Source organism: Mesocricetus auratus, unplaced genomic scaffold, assembly GCF_017639785.1.
Source record: "Mesocricetus auratus isolate SY011 unplaced genomic scaffold, BCM_Maur_2.0 Super-Scaffold_100004, whole genome shotgun sequence".
Classification (NCBI taxonomy): Eukaryota; Metazoa; Chordata; class Mammalia; order Rodentia; family Cricetidae; genus Mesocricetus; species Mesocricetus auratus.
In genome coordinates this window covers 53511459-53533300 of record NW_024429189.1, presented here as the reverse complement: position 1 = coordinate 53533300, position 21842 = coordinate 53511459, and the positions used below count along the sequence as shown (strand labels likewise).

The 21842-nt window shown below is 49.2% G+C and overlaps 2 protein-coding genes across 4 annotated transcripts in view; one reads left to right on the top strand and one right to left on the bottom strand.

Moving 5' to 3' along the window:
• Window positions 1-555: 555 nt before the first annotated feature.
• On the bottom strand, window positions 556-11218 carry Ssrp1 (structure specific recognition protein 1). Its single transcript, XM_005065078.4, has 17 exons — window positions 11063-11218; window positions 10400-10578; window positions 9808-9993; window positions 8624-8729; window positions 8185-8375; window positions 7853-8083; window positions 7658-7761; window positions 7444-7572; window positions 6956-7177; window positions 6011-6083; window positions 5481-5619; window positions 5309-5354; window positions 3523-3652; window positions 2432-2602; window positions 2229-2317; window positions 1247-1433; window positions 556-1028 (listed from the first exon to the last, which is right to left on the bottom strand). The coding sequence occupies exons 2-17, from the start codon at window positions 10451-10453 to the stop codon at window positions 957-959; spliced, it is 2130 nt and encodes a 709-aa protein (XP_005065135.1). The 5' UTR covers window positions 10454-10578; window positions 11063-11218; the 3' UTR covers window positions 556-956.
• P2rx3 (purinergic receptor P2X 3) overlaps window positions 11196-21842 on the top strand; it is a 39158-nt gene continuing 28511 nt past the window's right edge. The window contains exons 1-3 of one of the 3 annotated variants that reach the window (XM_040745725.1): window positions 13094-13217; window positions 19090-19382; window positions 21529-21664. In XM_040745725.1, coding sequence (XP_040601659.1) covers window positions 21632-21664 — 33 coding nt within the window. In that variant the 5' untranslated portion in view covers window positions 13094-13217; window positions 19090-19382; window positions 21529-21631. Of the gene's footprint in view, window positions 13218-19089; window positions 19383-21528; window positions 21665-21842 lie in introns of all 3 variants that reach the window. The other 2 variants (XM_040745724.1, XM_005065079.3) reach the window with 2 other exon arrangements.

Sequence of the window (21842 nt, the reverse complement as noted above, 5' to 3'; positions counted from 1 at the left end):
AGGCTTCCTGTTACACCTGAGTCTTTCTGGGAGCACAAGCGAGGTGGCCACCCCTCTTGTGTAAATTCAGATTGAGAGCCACAGTAGGAAGCAAAGTCGTTTTTTCCCTCATGTTATCTGTTTACGATCTCTCTTAGACTTCCCAAACATAAAATTTTGTAGCCCTCCCTTCACACACACACACCTCATCCTCCTGACTCAAGTTTCCACTCCCTACACTAGAAAGTCGATCCTCATTCCATTATCTCAAGCCTTATAAGCCCCTTGTCTCCTAAAGTGATTAAGGATGGAGCTGAGGACCCCGCCCCCTCTGACCCCCCTCCCCTTGCCTAATGGAGTAGAACTCTGAGAGGCTTCCTAATCAGATCAGCACTCATTTCTTGACTCTCAGGTGGCATTGGTCCACAGACAAGGATGAAAACCAATGCTTGTTCAGCCAGGAAGGACAGGATGTGCCTAGAGACTTGCTTCCCAGTTGGGTAGGAGGGCCCTGCCAAATCCGGATAGAAAGGTAAACATCACACAGGAAGTGGGAAAGGAGACATGAGGACATCGTTTCCAAAGTCAGTCCCATTTATTAAATTGACTTCACAGACCAGAAATACAAAATAAAAGTAGAAATAGGCCCCTATTAGGAGCTACAGGCCTGACTTCACAAGACCCCTGATGCAGCCACTTGAACAAGACAGGAAGCAGCTTTGACCCTACAGTCAGGCAAGGCAGCCGAGGACTTGGATCCTTCAACGCACTGTGAGCAGGCAGATCGCACTCCTACCCAGTCTTTCCCCAGGTTACAAGGAGCCACCCTGGCAAAGCAGCTGAGAGTAGATGTTTCCCTTGATGCCTGCCTCAGCGAAGTGGAAGCCACCAGGAGCAGTTACTCAGATGGCACCGAGTCCAAGGATGATGTAGAAAGCCTGGAGATGTGACGGGGCAAGGACAAGAGTGTTCTTCCTCTACTCATCAGATCCTGAGGCAGAGTCCTCTGAGCTTGGAGGAGTACTGGCTAGTTCCTCTTCTTCAGAGTCCTGAAAAACCAGAGGTTTCTCTCTTAGGTAAAGATGTAATGTCCCAGACACTTTTTGGTGAAGGGTCCCTGATGCCCAGTTCCTCCTACAACTGGGCTCATCACAACCTCAGAAATGCACCTGTCCACCCTAACTTATTACTTTTATAGACCAACCACAAGCCCCATCTTGCCCACCCCAGACTCATACGCCCCTGGACCGCCACATCCCTGTCCCACCTCGCTCCGCCTCCTCTTCTTTTTGCTCTTGTTCTCTCCAGAAGAGCTCTCATCACTGGACACAAATTCTTTGCTCTTGAAGCTCTCACTTAGCTGCCTTGATGAAGACTTGGATGATGAGCCCCTAGAGGGAGTGGATTTCTTTTCCATCTTTGCTTTTACTTTCTTTTTCTTCTTAGACTTGTCCCTAGATTAGGAAAATGGAAAAGAAGCAGGCCATTAGTCTTCCCAGATTATCAGGCAGGTCACATTTCTCCTGGCTTTAATGAGGACTTTTCCCAGTACTGACCACATTATTCTCACCCTGGCAAATGTAATGTCAGCTCTGTCAGCCAAAGTGCACCAAAGGAGAGGATCATACATGAGTGCCCGGAAATGCCAGGTCATGGTCTGAAACAACTTACGCAAAACTTATCTGACACTTTTGTTTTGTAAAAAGTTCATATGGATTTTGCGCCGGGCAGTGGTGGCGCACGCCTTTAATCCCAGCACTCGGGAGGCAGAGGCAGGCGGATTTCTGTGAGTTCAAGGCTAGGCTGGACCGACAGCCTCCTACAGAGAAACCCTGTCTCATAAAACCAAAAAAAAAAAAAAAAAAAGATTGAAAAGACGGGCGTTGGTGGCACACGCCTTTAATCCCAGCACTCGGGAGGCAGAGGCAGGCGGATCTCTGTGAGTTCAAGGCTAGGCTGGACCGACAGCCTCCAAAATAATACAGAGAAACCCTGTCTCATAAAACCAAAAAAAAAAAAAAGTTCATATGGATTTTGAATTAAGCTTCACAAAATACTGTTTCTAAACCCTCCCATTATTTATTCAAATATAAAACTGATAGGGGAAAATGGGCCATATTTATCTCCTAACTCCATACAACACCTAATCTCGGCAATGGCATAAGTACTATTCCACTGCTGTCGAAAACATGTGCCACTACTCTCAATTCTAACCTGGAAAAACAAACCACTTTGCTCCTAACACTCACCTTTTGGAAGACTCCCCTCTTCCTCCTTCATACTCTTTCATGGCTTTCTCATACTCCCTCCTGGCGTCCTCCGCCTTGCGGTCCCACTCCTGTCACAAACAGTCCTTTAGACGGACGCAAGCAAATGTCTATCTACAGATGGACGCGCCACACCCGGCCCCCGCACAGCCCTTCTCACCTCTGCTCCTTCCACTGTTACTCACCTCTTTCTTCTCTTTGGACATTCCCTTCCAGATTTCGCCGGCCTTCTTGGAAAGATCTGTAATGCTGATGCCAGGATGGTCTGACTTGATCTTCTCTCTGCTGGCATTAAGCCACAACATGTATGCAGACATCGGCCTCTTAGGGGCATTTGGATCTTTACCCTTCTTCGCCTACATGAGAAAGAAACCAAATGCCATCAGCCATCCACTTCTCCCAACCATCCCAAGTTTCCCCAAGGAAACCATCTGGGGAGGGAGGAGATGCAGGGAGAACAGCTCTAAGGGCAGGAGTGGCCACTTCCTCCTTTCCCAAGAAATACCCTGGGCAGAGGCAGGGTGTCCCCTAATTCACATGCAGAGACTCACATCTGCCATGGTACTGAGAGCACGTGACAACTGAGTGCTCCGTCCTAAATGGAGCATCTCTATCACCAAGGCCGAGAGAATACAGCTAACGAGGTGGGCTGGAAGAACGCAAGAGCCTGGGAAACGGGAGGACTGCTCTGAAACTGCCACCAGACACAACATGGCTGCTGTGCCTATCGACACCAATGGATACTTGCCCAAGGCCAACAAAGATTGGGTTCTGATATTCTATCACAGATGGGAGAGGCATCCACGAGGGCTCACCCTTCCTAAGGAGCTACGTGCAGTTAACATGCAGTTGCTAGGGGAAGACGAGTCATTTGCTTCAGCGGTGCAGTCACTGGTAAGGTCTTACACATGCTACACAAGTAATCCTAACTAAACTCACCAGATACAAAGCAAAAAGACCACACATGAAAGTAAGAGATGGACTAGTTCAGAAGTTGAAGGAGGGGAACAGAGGGAAAGGGGGTATGAATAAAATCACTGTACATTGAATGTTTTAAAAATTGTTAAAAATATTAAAATTAGACAAACAAAAAACCCAGATCTTCTAGAAACAAGAGTATCTCAGGACCAATAAGAAAACCTAGAAGAAATCTACTAAAGCCACACTCGCCTACAAAGGCGCACAACCAACAGGACTGTTGGGAGTGGACGGGAGAAAGGAAACAGAAAATGGAGACACACACTCACTCACTCCCCCAGTCTAGGTGAGCCTGTACCTCTGAAGACTTCTTGCGGCTCTTGCGATCCTTGGCCATCTTGGCCCTTTTGAGCTGCTTCCGCTTCTTCTCCTCTCGGTCACTGTCCCCCTCATTACTGGAGGAGCTGGCAGAGGCGTTGCTGTCAAACCTGCCAGAGTAAGGCTTAGACTCAGCAAAGGAAGGCAGGATACAGATCTTTTCCTTCATTTTGAGACAGGGTTTCTCTGTGTAGGCCTGGCTGTCCTGGAACTCCCTCTGTAGACCAGCCTGGCCTCGAACTCAGAGATCTGCTTGCCTCTGCCTCCAAATGCTGTGATTAAAAGCGTGTGCCGCCACTGCCATGCCAGAAGTCTTGAGAAAGAAGTAAAAGGAATCTAGACATCTGCCCAGAAGGGACCAAGGGAATAACCAAGGACAGGCTCCACCACTAATTGCCACCCAGCTTCCTGCCTTTCACTAAAATGACTTCATATCCATTCTCCAGTCCCAGCCACCTCAAAGGGTTATTTGTTGATTCAAGTAAATATTTGTTGATTCAAGCAATCAAAAAACCAGAGTTTCAGTGGGCTCTTCTGCTCTAAGACAGGTAGGTTCTACTCCACTCCTGCCCTCCAGTACACGACACTGTCTCCTGCTGGCCTACAGCATACCAAGTCTTCTTCACCACTCCTTTTGCTTAAACACCTTAGCTTATACTACAATCTTTACTGCTAAAGAGAGCCTGAAAGGGGGAACCTAAGCTTCCACTGAAGCCAGTCCCTGTGCCTGACTCTCCTGTCCAATGAAGCGCATCTCCTCTGAACACACAGCTGCCGGCACCTGCCTACTGCTGAAAGGCTCCCGAGGCACGCCAGAAGCATCTGTGCCCTAACCTTTGCAAGCACAACTAGTGGGCTTCTGAAGGACTGTCACAGTAAGGTTTTGATTTTGCTGCCCCATCTTTCCGCATCAACAGTCCCAGTTTTCTGTAGGAAAGGGGCTCATTCCGACCGCAGGGCCCATTAGAGCCCGGAACATACTACCTCAAGCTCAAGAGGGCAATTGACCAGAGACAACACTATCCACTGCTGTTCACCAAGAGGTACTTCTGGGTGTTCAGCTATCCACATTAAGCCTGCCTAGACCTTTGAGGGACATAAAGCAAGCTAAGAATAGTAAAATCAGAAGCAAGATTCCTCACAGCTTCTGAGCACCAAGATCCAATAGTGCCTACGGTCAACTACATTCCTGTACTCTCCAATCACAGAAACAAAAGCAAAACACACACTTAACCCTGTGGACCAGGGTTAGCCTTCTCACTCTCGAGGAGGAGAACCAGGAGTCTTGACTGATTGATATAGCACAACGGTATTACTGTTATACTGTCACTGGCAAGTGAGGACTGCCAGCATGCAAAAGCACTAGCTCTCATTCCCATTCTCTTTCCATTTCTCTGGGGTTTTTTGTGTTGGTTTTGGTTTTGGTTTTTCAAGTCAGGGTTCCCTCTGTGAAGCTTTGGAGCCTGTCATGGAACTGGCTTTGTAGACCAAGCTGGCCTTGAACTCACAGAGATCTGCCTCCCTCTTTGTCTCCTGAGTGCTGGATTAAAGGGGTGCGCCACCACCACCCGGCTCATTTCTCTAGTTTTCAAGCATGCTATGCACTAATAAATTCCTTGACACTCTTGACAAATACTTTCATGTCTCACTTCACTGGAGGTCATGTTTCCATCCTGGATCACTGGCTAAGACTGGGACATGATACTCAGAAACCCTTAAATTTATAGGTCACAATCTTATCCCTGTGAGGTCCAATCAAAACTCACTCCTCTGCCACATCGTCTTCCTCTTCACCAGGGTTGAAGGACTCATCTAAGAAAGAACACAGACGGCATCAACTTCTACTCTCGAGGAAGTCCCATCCCTTACCCAGACACCCAGCCTAGACCACAGGGTACAGCCTGACTGCTCCAGGCCCCAGCACAGAGGCTAGCCCACCGGTTTCTTCTCCTGAGTCATCACTGCTGTCATTGGCATTCTCCTCCCGGATCTTGCCCTCCTCCTTCATCCTCTCCAAATAGGCATCATGCTGGTCTTCATCAGAGTCAGCATAATCATCATAGCTTGGGTTCATGCCCTAGCCAAGGAAAAGATGAGTGTCAGACATCCTGGTCAAGCCAGAACTCCTCAGCACTCAAAAGCATTTCCCCACATCTGTGAAATCAGACCAGCAGTTCCCAGGAGCCCCTGAGCAGGAATGTCCACACAGCCAACATGCAGGGCCTACTAGACTGAGTTAATCCAAGCCCCTCCCTTTCCTGGCCCCACAAGGGCTCCTAAGAGGCTGCATAGACTGATCTAAGGCCATGCAGAGAGAACCTGCTCAGGAAGGGGAAGGAGCCACACGCACCTCCTTTTTCTATAAGGGTAAGAAAAGAAGAGAAAGAGTGAAAAAGAAGCCACCAAGTCTCCGCTCCTTTCTCCTCTACAGAAAGAAGACGAGAGGGGCATATCCTTCCCACAGATACCTCTTTCAATCCTCTGTTTTTGATGTTGAGTTTTTTTGCATTGACAAAATCAAACAGCTTTCCATACTCCTCTCTGTGAGGGGAGACAAACATTGTTACCAGATGGTTAGAACCAACTCAGGTAGACTAAATGATGTTCTGATACTGACAGGCTGGGTGGAACTGGAGCTCATGGCTACACTACCCAGGACATCAGTAGGTTAGACACAGCCCTGAAGAGTTATGGGGCAGAAAAGACCGACAGGGGTATAACTAGCTAATCACCAAATAGGCCCAGGGCAAGGCATTATGGGAAGGGAGATTTTCATCTTTTTACTGGTCTGCATTTCACCATTTGCTGGGCTGTTATGAGGATTTGTTTGTTGTTTTGTTTTGCTTTTTTCGAGACAGGGTTTCTCTGTATTGTTTTGGAGGCTGTCCTGGAACTCTCTCGGTAGACCAGGCTGGTCTCGAACTCAGAGATCCACCTGCCTCTGCCTCCCGCGTGCTGGGATTAAAGGCATGCGCCACCAACGCCTAGCTTGTTACAAGGATTAAACACAAAGATGTTTGTAAGATGTTTAGCTCACAGCTGAGTATATTCAGTAAACATTAGCTGCTGTGTTCCTGGACACAAAGCTCATTCCAGGAAAGAAAGAGATAATATTTCCACCATGGGGGGAGTAGAGGAGAATAAGTCAGAACCAATGCACACAGCTTTCATAAAAGAAAAAATAACGTATGTAAGGACAGAAAACAAAAGACAGATACATTTCTAAAGTCTGAGTACTGGAAAGATCAGAGCTCAGAAAAAAATGAAAGAAAATTCAACTCAGCTAGGAAAGTCCAACCATGGATCCAGAAAGGACCCGAGGCCAGGCTAAGCTTCCCAGTAGAGGTGGGATCAAGGTCAGGACAACCAGGAGGTAACCAGAGGAAGTTCTTACCTCCAGAGGAAGTTCTTACCTCTCGATGCTGCTGAAGGTATACTGAGTGCCCTGCTTGGTCTCAATTTCAAAGTCGAAGGAACGAGTGGTTGTGGTGCCTCGGGCAAAGTTGACAAAAGAGATCTCATCAAAGCGGATGTGCACAGGGGGCTTGTGCACATAGATGAAGCCCCGCTCCAGTGGGTACAGGAGTCCCGAGCTGGCCTTATAGGAGCAAGTGATACACTGGGCCCCGGAGTGCCTGATGGAGGGTTCGGGGAGTCTGGTCAGCACTGACCACAGCAGAGACACAGGGCACATGTGGTGGTAGCAACACAAACGCCCAGACCCTCAGAAGTCACTCCCACCACGTAGCTTTGACAGAGGTACTGACAATTATAACAAGTGCACCCACGCTTCTATTAGAGGGTACCCATCACAGCAAAGGGCTCATTACTAAGGCGACAGGACACTTCCCACCCACGCCACCCCCATCCTCAGCGGCAGGACTTCAACCCACATTCTCACCCTTGGAAGTTGCCCGGGACTGTGATTTTACGGTTTACAAGTGCTTTCATGACCCGGCTGACCATCTCGTAGAGGGATCCTGACATGTTCTTGGTAAGCCGCCCCTCAAAGCGTTTCTCCACTTCTTCCCTACGAACAAGGCGAGACAAGGTCCAGTGGCAGGCCTACTCCCTGCCTGGACAGCGGCAAGAAACAGGTCCAGGGAGATACTTACTCACTCATGTTGAGAGTCAAGGAAATATCCTCATCCTTGGAGAAGAGGAGGATCAGGAAGTGGTAACGGGTTTGGCCCTGCTTGATGGGGGGATCCAGGCTGATCTGGTAAGGACAGTGGGCAAGGCTGTTGAGACCCAGGTAACTATACAATACAGAATTCTATCTACTGAAGCACCCCAGCAGTCTTGCTCACCACAAAGAACATCTGTCTCTGATCCTTGTGGGGCAGCAGAAAGAGACGGAGAACTGTAGTATAGGGGATCTTGTAGTCAAAGGTCTTGCCATGCAGGTGTAGAAAGGTAGGGTAGATCCGGATATCGTAACGACCACGAGGAGTCAAACACTGCAGCTCCCGGAAGATGCAGATGGCATCTCCAGTGGCCTGGATCACATCTGCCTTTGACAAAACATTCTGGGCAAAGGCCTGCAACCACACATGGGTAATCACAGTGAACCTCGGCTTCCAGGCCAGCCAGCCAAAGCCTACTCAGCAATATCTAGCAGCCCAGCCAGCAGAAGCCTCACCTCTACAGGGTCCACACCATCTTCCTGGGTGGGAGGGACATAGAAGCGCACCTCCATGAGAGACACTTCAGCATCATCATTCTGGTGGAATTCCAGGGTCACCTCATTCTTGCCTGTTGTACACTGGGACACATTGCTTAGGGGTATCTCAAAGACTGGCTGATCACCAATGTCAAAAGAAAGCAGCTGTCCTGTGAGGAAAGGGTTATTCAAGCCACAAACTCCTCCCTGAGTCTGCAGGAGCATTCCCACCAGCCCCAAGTTCCAGGAGGAGGGAGGACCACAGGAACTTTGTTCACACTGTACCACGACCAGGCACAGTGCCTGATACATGCTAAACACACAAACTGGGAATCAGAAACTAGAGCAGAGTTAAGGAAGGTACCATTTGAAGACCTTCATCCCACCTTCTCCCCAAACCTCAATCTTCCTCACTCACCACCAAACTTCACTGTCCCCCAGTTCCAGCCCTTCACACACAGATCCTTCTCCATTAGCTCAAGGCGATAGTGAGTTTTGAAGAAATCAGAGAGTTTCTCAAACTCCTGTAAATTGTAAGGACAACACCAGTAAACCCTCTAGACCTTAATACAACTTAAAAGTCCTATTTTCTAGTTCAGAAAAAAGTTCAGCAATGTATCCTTTATCAGAAACCATAGTTAACTAAGCATGTCAATTCAAAAACTGTTTAAAAACAATTTTACTTTGCTACCAGAGGCTGTTTCTGGGACCCAGATGCCCTCAGCCACACTCTCACAGATGTCCTTAGTCTTTTTTGTTTGTTTTTGGAGGCAGGGCTTCTCTGTGTAACAGCCCTGGCTATCTTAGAACTTGCTTTTTAGATCAGGCAGGCCTTGAACTCACAGAGATCTGCCTCCAGCGTGCTGAGATTAAAGCATGAGCTACCACTGCCTGGCTACTTAAATCGGTGCTAGTGACATGATGACTTTGTGGTTAAAAGTTCTTGTTTTCTGCCAGTGTTGGTGGCACGTGCCTTTAATCCCAGCACTCGGGAGGCAGAGGCAAGCGGATCTCTGTGAGTTCGAGGCCAGCCTGGTCTACAGAGAAAGTTTCAGGACAGCCTCCAAAACAATACAGAGAAACCCCCGTCTCAAAAAAAACAAAAAACAAAATAAATAAATAAAACTATCTTTTCATACCATCACCCCCCAAAAAAAAACCCAGGCTAGGAGAGGAGTAAAGGAACTTCCATTCCCAGATGTATGAATCACCTTGCTGACTTTTTAAACTCTGTGTAGGTGCTCTTTTGATGAAACTGGATATTAAAACCAAGTAACTCAAACAGTTTGAAATGGAAAAACAAAATCCCAGAGCTAAGATTCTGAAGCAAGTTAAGATTCTGAACTAGGACAGAAGGAGCAAGTAGAAACCACTATCTAAAATAAGATGTGAAAAAACTTGGAGTACGGGTACAAAGAAATTCACAAGACATGTGCACTGAAAACAGTAGTTTTTTGTTTAACAGTCTCCAGTAGCCCTGCTCTGAGGAGTCCAAACAAGCAATGACATGATTATCAGAACACCAACTGTCTGTAGAAGATTAAAAATAAACAAGGCAGGGCAGTTACAAAAGGAGAGAGTCATGGCAACAAGATCTCTCACCGATTCTCGGAAGCCATCATACTTGTAGACATGGCCATTCTTTGTGAGCAGTTTAAGTCCGTGGCCCAGCGCTACCCGGCGCCAGATGCCTTCTGTCAACTCCCCAGCCTGGATATTGTCCACTTTGCCGGTCTTGCTGTTCTTAAAGATGATGCCCTGGCGACTCAATCGTAGCCTCCCATCATTCTGCCCAAAATACAGAGCCAGATTCAGAACAGGTCACTGAGTAGCAGACTCACTTTACCCCTTGCCTGTGTGGTGCTGTTGCGGGACAGCCAGATTATCAATGGGAAAGCAACAGGTCAAGCAGTGAGATCAAGTCAAAAGACACAAGGGGCCTGCAAGCGTGGCTCTGGTATCCAGACCCTGTAAGGGCCCCCGTTTCCTGGTTTTTAACACTGGGGTTTAGGATAGATATGCACGTGCAACCTCTTCAAACTCAAGATCACAACTCTTGAGACTCTGCCGCTACTTTTGCTTGGGGAAACACTGGAAACCCTATTTCCAGAACAGCAGCCAGGGTTAAGCTTTTCTTAATGGACACGAACTCTTCCCAATTTCTGCCTTTATTAAAAGACCAAGCCATTCTCACCATGGACCCTTTCACCTCCTGGAAGATGTCGTTGAACTCCAGTGTCTCTGCCATATTCACCTGTCCTGGTGGCCTGAGCACAGAGCCCTAGGCTGCACCAGAAGAGAACGAACCACCCTTTTTTGGGAGCTGGGTCCCAATTCCTGGTGAGGTGTGTAGATGTTCAGCTGGGTGGGAATCTGAATTCGGGAAGGAGATTGATAAAACAAGTAAAGACGCCACCTTACTCCGCTCACCCATGGATAGCTGTGCCTGGACTGGATTGTCTCAAGCTCTCCACTGCTTTGAGGACCTTACAGACCCAGCTCTGCAGCGTTCCTGAGGCCAAGGCCCAGGACCCTAGATGCAGAACCAGGCCTGTAGCGGCGCTTACACCCTAACCCGACACCCTCTCGGGACGTTCCATCTACAGCCAAAGGCAACAATCGGCGGAACCCCGGGACCAGCTCAGAGAGCGCACCTCAACTCGCTGAGGGTAGTGTCGCGATCCCAGCGATCCCACCACCCCGAGCCCCCCCCCCCGCCCGACCCACGTTTCTCCCCCTCCTTTTAATATGGATTCGCCCAGTGCCGGCGAATTTGAACGCGGAACGATCCATCTCGAGCGTCCCGCGGGGGAGCGGGGCCCATGCACACCCGAGACCCGGGATCGCGACCACCCACCTCTTCAAGCTGCAACCTCGCGACGGCACAGCGCGGGCGGTGGGCGCAGGGGGACGCGGGGGAGGAGGTAGGGATGCGGGGGAGGGGACGCCGGGGAAGCTTTTCCCGCGTGCGCGGTCCCGCGTCCCGCCACCGGAAGTCGCGCACAGACCATAGAGAGGAAGGCCTGGCTAGAAAGACACCAGCCGGGCCGACCAACGGGACCGTGGCCTAGAGCGTCGGTACCTTGGGCTAGGGAAGCGAGGGTCTTGCTGTGGAATCCCGTGCGGCTGGATTCTTGACTAGGAGCTCGCTTGAGAAAGTTACAAGCCGCTCTAAAAAGCGTAGATTCTGAAGAGAAACTATGAAGTTTTATCAGGCTTTCAGGTTTGTGCGTTGGAATCCTTCATTACCCTCTCTGCTGTGAAACAGTCTGGGAAGGAGTCTTTTGGAACAAGAAAAATACAGAGCTATGGCCAAAATGACGCCCCCACTAGCTGCAAAGGGAATGCGGGTGTCGGTGACTGTGCATGCTTTCCAGCTGTATCCTGGCAAGTGGATCGGGCCCTTTCTGAAATGAGTTCACCTTCCACCCCCAACATCCCATCCATATCCCTCATTTGTGGGTTCTCGGGAAGAGCCTGGCAGATGGCCGCATTAACTTCAAGTGCTGGTGTCAGATTTACCTTTGAGCTAGAACTTACTTGAAACCACATCAGCCTGAGTTGGCAGAAGCCGGATGCCCTCACATAGCACCAGCTTCCATCCTGCAAACTCTGAAGCCGGGTCTGAAAGAGATGCTTGAGTTTATTCTCGCCCTTCCTCATTTTACAGATGAGAAAAGTGAAACACACAAAAGATTCGCTCAGGGTGTCGGTGAATTGGCATCAAAGCTAGAGCCTAGAATTCAGATTCCGTAACATCAGCCTTTTATCATAATCATGAGGGCCCAGCCTTTAGAGTAATTGCTAGCATGTGTCCTGCATAAAGACAGGATATTTAAACTCATTCCTGACCATCACGACACTGGTTTGCTAACTCAATCCCGGCACATGAGATAGTCAAAATACATTCTTGCCATCTAGAATTCGTGGCTTTAACCACTCGGTTAAACACTGCTATTGCTAGCACTACTTAGCTAAGTCAAACTGTGCTTAAGACATGTAATGAGAGCCTATTGTTAATGCAGCACATTTCTAGGATTTGAGGAAACCGTTGAAGATGGTTGAAACAGTTCCAGCCTTTCAGAAGCATATACCCTAACCAAAGATTTGAATAACCTGGGGGTAGAAAAGAAAATTCAGTAATTTCTATACAACAAGGATGGTTTCAGCCACTGCGGCCAACTGCAGTTAGAAGTAAGTGAATTTCCACTTTGCAGTGGTGCAAACCTGTAATCGAAACACTCGGGGAGACTGAGGCAGGAGGACTGTGAGTTTGAGGCGTAACAACATAGCAAGTTTGAGAGCCAGGGAACACAATGAGATTCTGGAGGACAGAGAGGAGGGGATGGTAGGAAATACGTGAGTCTTCCTCCCAGGAGACACAGGAACCCTTTCTGGTGCTGTTAGGTGGAAATCAGCAGACGCAGGCTCAGGTGGATCAGCTAACTCAGGAATGGGCCCCTACAAGGGGTTTTGGAGAATACGACGCAGCTGATGAGCTGTGGTAGACACACAGGCATAAGAGAACAGAATAGAAACAGTAGACAGAGTGCAGATAAAGCATGAGTCCCAGAGGGCCCTCGCCAGCTGCATCCCAGGCAATCTGGAGCCCGCATTGGAGACCCCACCCCTGCTGTGACATCACAGGGGAGTGGAGTGAAGACGAATAAAAAGGTGGTCCGCCGCCCTGGCCCTAGACTGTTGGCAGCCAGAGTATCAAGAGGAGAGAGACTAGGCACTGACTACAATTGCCTGGCTTACAGGATCTGGCTGTATTCCTCAGGTCCCACTAAGTGGCCAGTTCAGGCCTTGATCTCTTTCTCCCTGCCCTGAGGTCATCTCCTTGGGCTGCCATCTACCGCCCTTCTGAGTGGCTGGGAGCACCCTCTCAGTATGAACTGTATATCAGACTTCTTCACCTACGAGACTACCAAGTCTGTGGTTGTGAAGAGCTGGACCATTGGGATCATCAACCGAGCTGTCCAGCTGCTGATCATCTCCTACTTTGTGGGGTGAGTCCATGGCCCTTCAGTCCCGGGACGGGAGGGCTACCTGATGTCCTTCTCTCCCTCTCCCAAGACTGCTCTGCAGCTTCCAGAGCTTCTCTGAGAAACACTTTGATCTGGGAGAGCCATGTCCTCGGGATTGGCCTCTGCCACTCCCAATCAGTCCCATCCTCAGGTGGATTATTTTACCCAGTAACTCTCCCAGGGCTGGAAAATGATTCTAGACACATGCTCTAAGAATAGGTGCATTCCCTGGGCAGGAGAGGACCCATATGGTCCTTCCCAAACAGACAAAAAAAAAAGGCAAACCCCTCCCCACATGTTTCCATTCCCCTCAATCGAGTCTGAGATACAGGAGCACAGGAAGGAGGGAGGCACTGAAACCAGGAAGATGGGTTGATGTGTGGAAGAGGAAGTGGCTGGGGAGGGAAAGAGAACACTGGGTTTCACTTAGAGTTAGGAATTGTTCCTGCCGCGGGCTAGATGGTGAGAGGTTAAGAAACCAAGACACCCTTGTTCTTGGAGAGTAGGACAAAGGACGGACGTGCCCCTCAAGGTAGAGCGAGGCATAGGTATAGAGACATCCAAGGAAAGAGTTGCCAAACAGAAAAGTTCCTTCTCTGATTTAGTGTGGGACTCTTCCCCCCCAAGAATGTAGAAATGCTACCCATTGTTAAAAGTCATAAATTTGTCCCTCTACCTGACTCTGTGCTGGAAGACTCATGCTAGGGGCCAGCACACACACACACACACACACACACACACACACACACACACACACAAAGGGACTTGAGCAAACAATGGCTAGGAGGAAAACACAGGTCTGTCCTTCTTGTGGTCATTTCTACACACTGGTTGGCACCAGGAAATGCAGGCAGAAACCTCAAGGGTTTTCTTTTCTGGCTTTCGGGTCTGTGGTCGCTTGCTGTTCCTTGAGACAATGAGTCTGTTTATGAAAGACAGCAAGCCACTGACTAGGTCATGAGTTAATTCAGGCAAATCAAAGAATACATCCTGTGTGCCTGTGGGCTGGAGCTGAAAGGTTGCAGTAATGTGGAGAGCTTGGTGTGTGGACAGTGGGCAGATGTGGTTTTTTAAAGTGATTTTTGCTTCATGGCTTTTATGAACGCCAGTAGACTTCGGCATTCCAGTGTATAACGAGGCTATATAGCCTTGTGAAGACATCAGAAGGAATTCAAGCTATGAAGTAGAATTAAATGGCCTTGAAACTACTTTCCTGTGTTGTTTTGTGAGAGATGTTTAGAAATGTTCCATATCCCTGTCTCCAAAGTTTGGCTCAAAATTGGTTCCTTTTTGGTTGACTGGTTTTTTTGTTGTTGTTTTTTTTCTTTAAGACAGTATCCCAGACTGTCCTTGAACTTGCTACGTAGGTGAAAATGACCTTGGATTCTTAATCCTCCTAGTGCTGGGATTACAGGTGTGGGCCGCCACATTGAGTTTGTGTGATGCTGGCACGTTGAACCCAAGGCTTTGTGCATATTAGGTAGGCACTGTACCAATTGAGCTACATCCTCAGCCTTAGAGTTAGTTCTTAAGCCTTCTGTGTTCACATATATATTCAGTGCCTTAACTGCTGATCGTCACAGGATGGAGTATTGGTCCAAATGAGTACAAAAGCTGTTTCAGCACATTCCTAACCTGGCCTGGTTCTCCTGGCTCCAGGCAGGACATTGATGGAAGACAGAGACAGCCGTCTCCTGGACTAGACCCCTTAACCCTACACTGCCCTTGACTGCCCCTCATCAGAATCAGATTGAATCCTCCAGTGCTGGGGGCTTGCGTCCAGTCTGCTCAAGGGAGCATCAGAGGCTCTTTGGAGTCTTCATATGCAACCCCATCCATCTACCAGCCTGACAGCTCCCCATGGAACAGTGCCTTGCAGTTACATCAGCATACTCAGCAACCCAGCCCCCTGGCCCAGGCTGTTTATAGGAGCCCAACACCACGTGACTTCATGAATCCATTGTGATCAATTTAACAAAAGTGCATCAAGCATCTCTTCATGCCAGGCATTGTGCACTGAGGGTAGAGCAGTGGACAAGAGCAGACAGGGTCTTTATCCTATGAGCATCACACCAGAGAATGTGGCAGGAAGTGGATATTAGCCCAGTGATCCCCACAAACAAATGCTACTTTAACGGTGTCTAAAATGTGCACAACACTAAAAGTGCTGCCACTGTAGAGGCACTTGGCTACATCTAGAAACCGAGGGGAGTTTTCTGGAAGTGCCAAATCCAACCCAGGTTCTAAAGGATGAGTTGAAGCAACCAGATGAGAAAAAGGAAGGACGAAGGCCCAAGGCAGAGAACCCTCCTCTGTGGAGGGAAAGAGCTTGATCTGGGGAAAGGAGAAAAGAAGTTTGTTCGAGGAGAGGCTAGAGTGTGGAAGGACCCCTAGAAGCAGAGGTCAGACCTGGCATCCCACCAGAGCCTTTGTTTTCCCAGGAGAGTAAAGAATGTGGCAGAAGTTACCGACACTGCTCACCTGCTCTGTGTGGCTGGGACTAAGGAAGAGCCCTGTGATGAGATCTGAGCTGCCTGATGTGTCCAAGGGTTAAAGGGAGTAGAAGTGAATGTGGGGAAACCTAAAGGAGAGAGATAACACTACCTAGACTCAATAGAAAGGGTTTTAATTTTTTTTCATTTATGTTACTCGTTTTGTCGGTTAGTGGAGCATGGGTATGAGTACAGGCAAGAGAACAATGGGGTTGGGGGTGGGGCATCAGTTCTCTCCTTCCACCAGTGAGCTCCAAAGACAAAACTCAGGTCCTCAGGCTTGACAACAAGTACTTTTACCCACTGAACCAACCTGCCTCTGTCCTTTGAAAGGATACTTGATGAATGCTGTGGTGTTGGCACTTACGTGGTACCTGAATCTTTTCCTTGTTATTTTCTGCCAGGGAGACAGTGTCTGATTTCCCCGCCCACAAGACAGGACACACCGCTTCAGCTAGGAAGTGTGTAACGTGAACCAAGTTCTCATCTTATCCACACACAGCAACACACAACCAAACCATCCAGTCTCCAACCTCAGCTACCTGCTGTGCTTTTCACCAGTTCACGAGATGCCTTCACCCACCCTAGGTGTACCAGAAGCTGGGGATACCATGCTTGGGACCCCCAGGAAGCACCCCCAGTTCCTTGTCAGCACACTAAGTGACACGCTGGGAGGATTAGTTGGGATCCCTCATCCTCTAGGTACACCCATTGTTGCCTGCTTTCTCCCTACACCACAGCTTCAGGACGAAGGGACTACATGGTGTGACAGCCCTGCTTTGACACCACCTTGACACAGACCTGTTCGCCTCAGTCCCAAGGTCTAGGAAATGGGTGCAAGAGTGCCTCCTGTCAGGGTGTTCTGGGATGAGAGATGCTAAGTGCTTCTCCCGAGATGGTGACTCAGTAGTGTTAAGCTATATGTGGTGGTTATTGTTGTTCCTAGACTCCCCGCTGTGCCTCGCTCTTTTCCTCTGCCCTGCTCACACCTTCCTCAAAAGACCCCCCTCCTCTGACACACACGACTGCACGCATTTCACGCTCACTCCCCAGCCTCCTCCTCCTCCACTCCTGGGGGTAGACGGGAGGGTGCTGGGATGCTGCTTGGGCCTCTTTCCTGCACATCCCACCTGCCAAGGAGCTGCCACCGCCTTCCGCTCTATAAATAATAAACCAGAAATGCAAGGGGAAGAAAAAAGAAGTCAGAGCAGCAGAGTAAATGCCAAGAATCAGAGGCTTAGTCCTGCTGCATCTCCTAAGCCCTGGCCTCTAGAGACAGCCTCAGCCCCTCTGTTCTGGAAATGAAGCAACCCCTCACCTCCCATTGCTAGCTACCCTGATGACGTTCTCAGCCCCATGGGGCCACTGAAATTCTTCCATTTGTTAACTCAGAGAGAATTCTAAAGTGGCCTCTCCTCCCTACTGGGCATACAGGAGTCTTAAAGAAAGGAGGAGGAAGAGAGGCGACTGGTTAATTGTTTCTCCACCTCAAGCCCCTTCCCCCTGAAACCTTCCTGAGTTAGGGGATGCTTTTCTGTCAGTGAAGCAGGGGGCTGACCTGGGATGTAGCTAGAGACCCTACAGTGGTGTGGCTGGGAGTGGTCCAGAGCAGACTGCTGTGTGGAGCCCACTTGGAGCCCACTTCCCAGCTACGTTACTTTGGGCAAGTCAGCACACCCTTTTGTTTCCCTGATCATGGCACAATGGTCATGATGCAGCTGTCTCACAAAGGCTTTATGGTCTGGGTCAACGTAGTGTCATATCTTGGTGTATGAAAGACACTCTGAATGCTCTTTGCATTTACAAGCCTGCCTTCACGTTAAGGACAGGGTACTGACCTCAAAGAACCGTTTCCTTAGCTCAACACCAAGAAGCATGACAGTCCTGTGACAAGGCACCCTGGAGGTCCAGAAATCTGTTTGGGCTGTGGCTTACTCTCTGATGAGTGGTCAGCAGCAGCCACCATCTTAGCTGAACTAGAATCAGGCCCCCAGACCTCATTCCTCAGCATTCCAGAGGGCATAAGGCCATGAGCTAATGGTGCTCTTTCGGATCACTTCCTTGGGTTCTGTAACAAGATGCTGCCTTCATCTCTGTTGGAACGTAACACAGTGAATGAGACCTTAATGAAATTCCTCCCCTTCAAAAAAGAAAGAAAGAAAGAAAGAAACTATTGCAAGAGCGGTAAAGCAAACAGCACTGCAGACTTCTATAAAGGCGTGGTGCTCAGAGGACCATTTTACAAGGATGTGGATAATGCTTAATGGTGCATTAATCAACTTACCGGCTGCTACAAGGCAGCCATAGTAAAGCAGGTAACAGGTTCAGAGCCATTTGGCAGAGCTGCGACTCCACCCTCTTTCTCTCAGGCAAGAAAGCATTCAGAATCCAAGTGGATGGTGCTACAAAAAGAAGCAGGTAAATACAAGAGATGGTTATGCTAATTCATTTAATAGACTCATTCTATAATGTATATATGCACCAAAACATTCACAGTGTGCCCCTTAGCTACAGACAATGATTGCTTGCCAATTAAAAGTTAAAACCATGGCGGGGCTGAATGGGTACAGTGCTTGCCTTGCAAGCACAAGGACTTAAGTTCAATCCCCACAACTTGTGTGAAAAAGACCTGGCATTGTGGCACATGCTTCTAATCCCAGTGCTGAAGAAATGGAGACTGGTATTTGTTGGCCAGTCAGTCTAGCTCAGTTGGAGAGTGCCAGGTAAAAGTGAGAAATATATGGATGGATGGATGGATGGATGGATGGATGGATGGATGGATGGATGGATGGATGGATTGACGGACGGATGGATAGATGATACATAGATGAGAGACCCTGTCACAGATAGATAATAGATATATAGATAGGTAGGAGATAGGTAGGTAGGTAGATAGATAGATAGATAGACAGACAGACAATAGACGAGTAAGAAAGCCTTTGTGTACCTTTGTGTAAAGCTACCTTCCACCACGCCTGAAAACCTGTGTTCAATCCCCAAGACCCACAGAATAGAAGAAAAGAACTGGATCCCATAAGTTACCCTCTGACCTCGCCATGTATACCATGGCGTACACATACCAACTCCCACAGAATTAACTAAAAAGTAGCTAACTTTTGAGGAATTACATACACAGCACAACACACACACACACACACACACACACACACACACACACACACACACACACACACACGGGGGGGGGAGAGCTGTAAAAGTAAAGGGAGAAGAACTTGAGTAAGTAAAGCCCCTCTGTGGGGTGGTACTGAACCACGAAGAGGCCTCCGGAAGATCAGCCTGTGCTTGCTGTAAGCGAGACTGTGTCTATCCTACAAGTGACTCTACCTCCCTTATCCCCTTAGTGACCTGAAAGCTGCTTCCTTCTGAACCTTCTAACAGTATAGGGACCTCAAAGTTCAAACAGTCCACCATCCACCCAAGAGAAATACCTCCTCAGCATACGGAACACGAAAGAGCAAGCTCCCCAGTCTTCCCAGCCACGTGCTGTCCATCACCTTCTGAAGCAGCAGTTCATGGCCAACTCAGTGACAGGAGTTCCTGGGCGGGACACTCACTGCCTCCTCTTAAGGGCCTGATGCCTGTCCAACCCAAGTCCTGCCTCTGCAGCTGCCCTGCCAGAGGTGCCCACAGCAAGGTATTTCCTGCGCTAAACTGTCCCAGACTCCTTCTGTCATCTTCTCCCGATGCAGGTTCCCAACCTTTGGTAGAGGCAGCAAATGACATTATCCCAGTCTTTCCAAAGAATGCTGTTCGATTCTGCCAACTGTCAGTTCTCTCTCCCAAACTGGCTTCTGCGATCCAGTAAGCTGAGCCAGTGCTGGAGTGTACCTCAGTGCTGGAGTGTACCTCAGTGCTGGAGTGTACCTCAGTGCTGGAGTGTACCTCAGTGCTGGAGTGTACCTCAGTGCTGGAGTGTACCTCAGTGCTGGAGTGTACCTCAGTGCTGGAGTGTACCTCAGTGCTGGAGTGTACCTCAGTGCTGGAGTGTACCTCAGTGCTGGAGTGTACCTCAGTGCTGGAGTGTACCTCAGTGCTGGAGTGTACCTCAGTGCTGGAGTGTACCTCAGTGCTGGAGTGTACCTCAGTGCTGGAGTGTACCTCAGTGCTGGAGTGTACCTCAGTGCTGGAGTGTACCTCAGTGCTGGAGTGTACCTCAGTGCTGGAGTGTACCTCAGTGCTGGAGTGTACCTCAGTGCTGGAGTGTACCTCAGTGCTGGAGTGTACCTCAGTGCTGGAGTGTACCTCAGTGCTGGAGTGTACCTCAGTGCTGGAGTGTACCTCAGTGCTGGAGTGCCATCCTCAGCACTGCAATACAGTAGCCATAGTGTGGTGATGACAATGATAAGATTAACAAAATGCAGCGTATTTGTTGTATAGAGTGTGCACATTCCCCCAAACCCATCTGGTGGATTTCCTCACCTACAGAATAATGACAGTGGCTGCATTGGCCTTCTAGTGTGCCACCAGGCCAGCTACAGGTATAGGGACTGAGTGTCTTGACCCCTGAGGGCTGTGATGGCTTTTTCACACAGGAGGCAGTCCTTTACAGACGAGCAGAGTCAGCAGTCCAAGGCTCTCCCTGCTGCCCGGGATGTCTAGGAGGGTCTGTAAAAGCGGGTGGGAGTGGAAGAAAGGGATTCTTGCCTTACTTAGCTGCTTGCTGACACAATGGCAACACTGTGGGGGAGACAGGTAATGACCACTAGGTGGAAGCACAGTGCAAGGAATAAGATCAGCATCCCGCCTTCCCAGCAGTGTTGGCCTCCCAGGCAGAGGCACAACCACTGCCCACGCCCACTTCCTCCTAATTTCCCTGCTGACCCTTGGCCGGATGAAAACTGCCAAGCAGCCTGCTCCAAGGACCTTTATCCGTTTCTTTCTTGAATGTCTGCTGTCTTCCTGGCACACAGGGCACAGCCGTGAATAAAGCTTGGGACACACAGCGTCTGCAGCCCGAGACCTTCTGTCTCTTCTCTCTCCATGGCGCCTGCCAGAGGGGGGACGTTGTTATCAGCAGTAGTTACTTTTGGCCCACAAAGGGGTGGAAATTCCATCTTAGGAGTAAAATAAAGAAAAACTCGATGTTTTGTATGTCACAAGTAGGCTGGGACTGTAGCTCAATATTGATAGAGCACTTTCCTAGAAATCTAGAGTCCCCGGTGCAATCTTTTAATAAACGATGCCAGGCATGGCAGTGTACACTGGTAAGCCAGTGCCGGTGTGTGTAGATGGGTGGATAGAGGGCTCACTGGCCAGCCAGTCTAGCCAGCCACCGAGTACCAGGTTCAATAAGACCTTGTTTCAAAAGAGATAAGGTGGACAGTGATAGAGGTGATGCTGGAATGTCTATCTCAGTATCTGATGTCATAGTGGCACACACCTTTAATCCTGGCACTTCAGAGACAGAGACAGGTGCACCTCTGTGAGTTCAAGACCAGCCTGGTCTACAGAATGAGTTCTAGTCCAGCCAGGGCTACACAGTAAGACTCTGCTTCAGAAAGAATAAAACCAATATCAACTTATGGCCTCCAAACATGTACACCACATGGCACATGCTGGAATGTTAAGTTTTCATAGGAAGATAATTAGAAGAAGAAGCTCAAAAGTGCTCCCCAAAGGTGGCTACAAAGACTCACTGAACTAACCCAGGACTCATCCTGGTTTCTACCCGCAACATATGTTCCTACCAAGTACACCCATATGACTCTAATGTTGGCAGGAGGGAGAGTTTTCCTAGCCCCTGTCTTGTGAGCCTGTGGACCCTTTCTCTGTCCCTGCAGGTGGGTTTTCTTGCACGAGAAGGCCTACCAAGTGCGGGACACAGCCATTGAGTCCTCAGTAGTAACAAAGGTGAAAGGCTTCGGACGCTATGCCAACAGAGTCATGGACGTGTCAGATTATGTGACCCCACCCCAGGTATGGAGCCCTGCCCTAGGGACATGTGCATGCCTGCATCTGGGGAGAGTGGGGACAGAGGCGCAGGCATGCTGAACCAGCCACTGCAGTACTGTTGGGGGAACAAGAACCTGTCCTCCAAAGTGCAGATCCATAAGGAAGCTGGGCTCCCCCGCCCCCGACTCTGTCATGCCTGCGC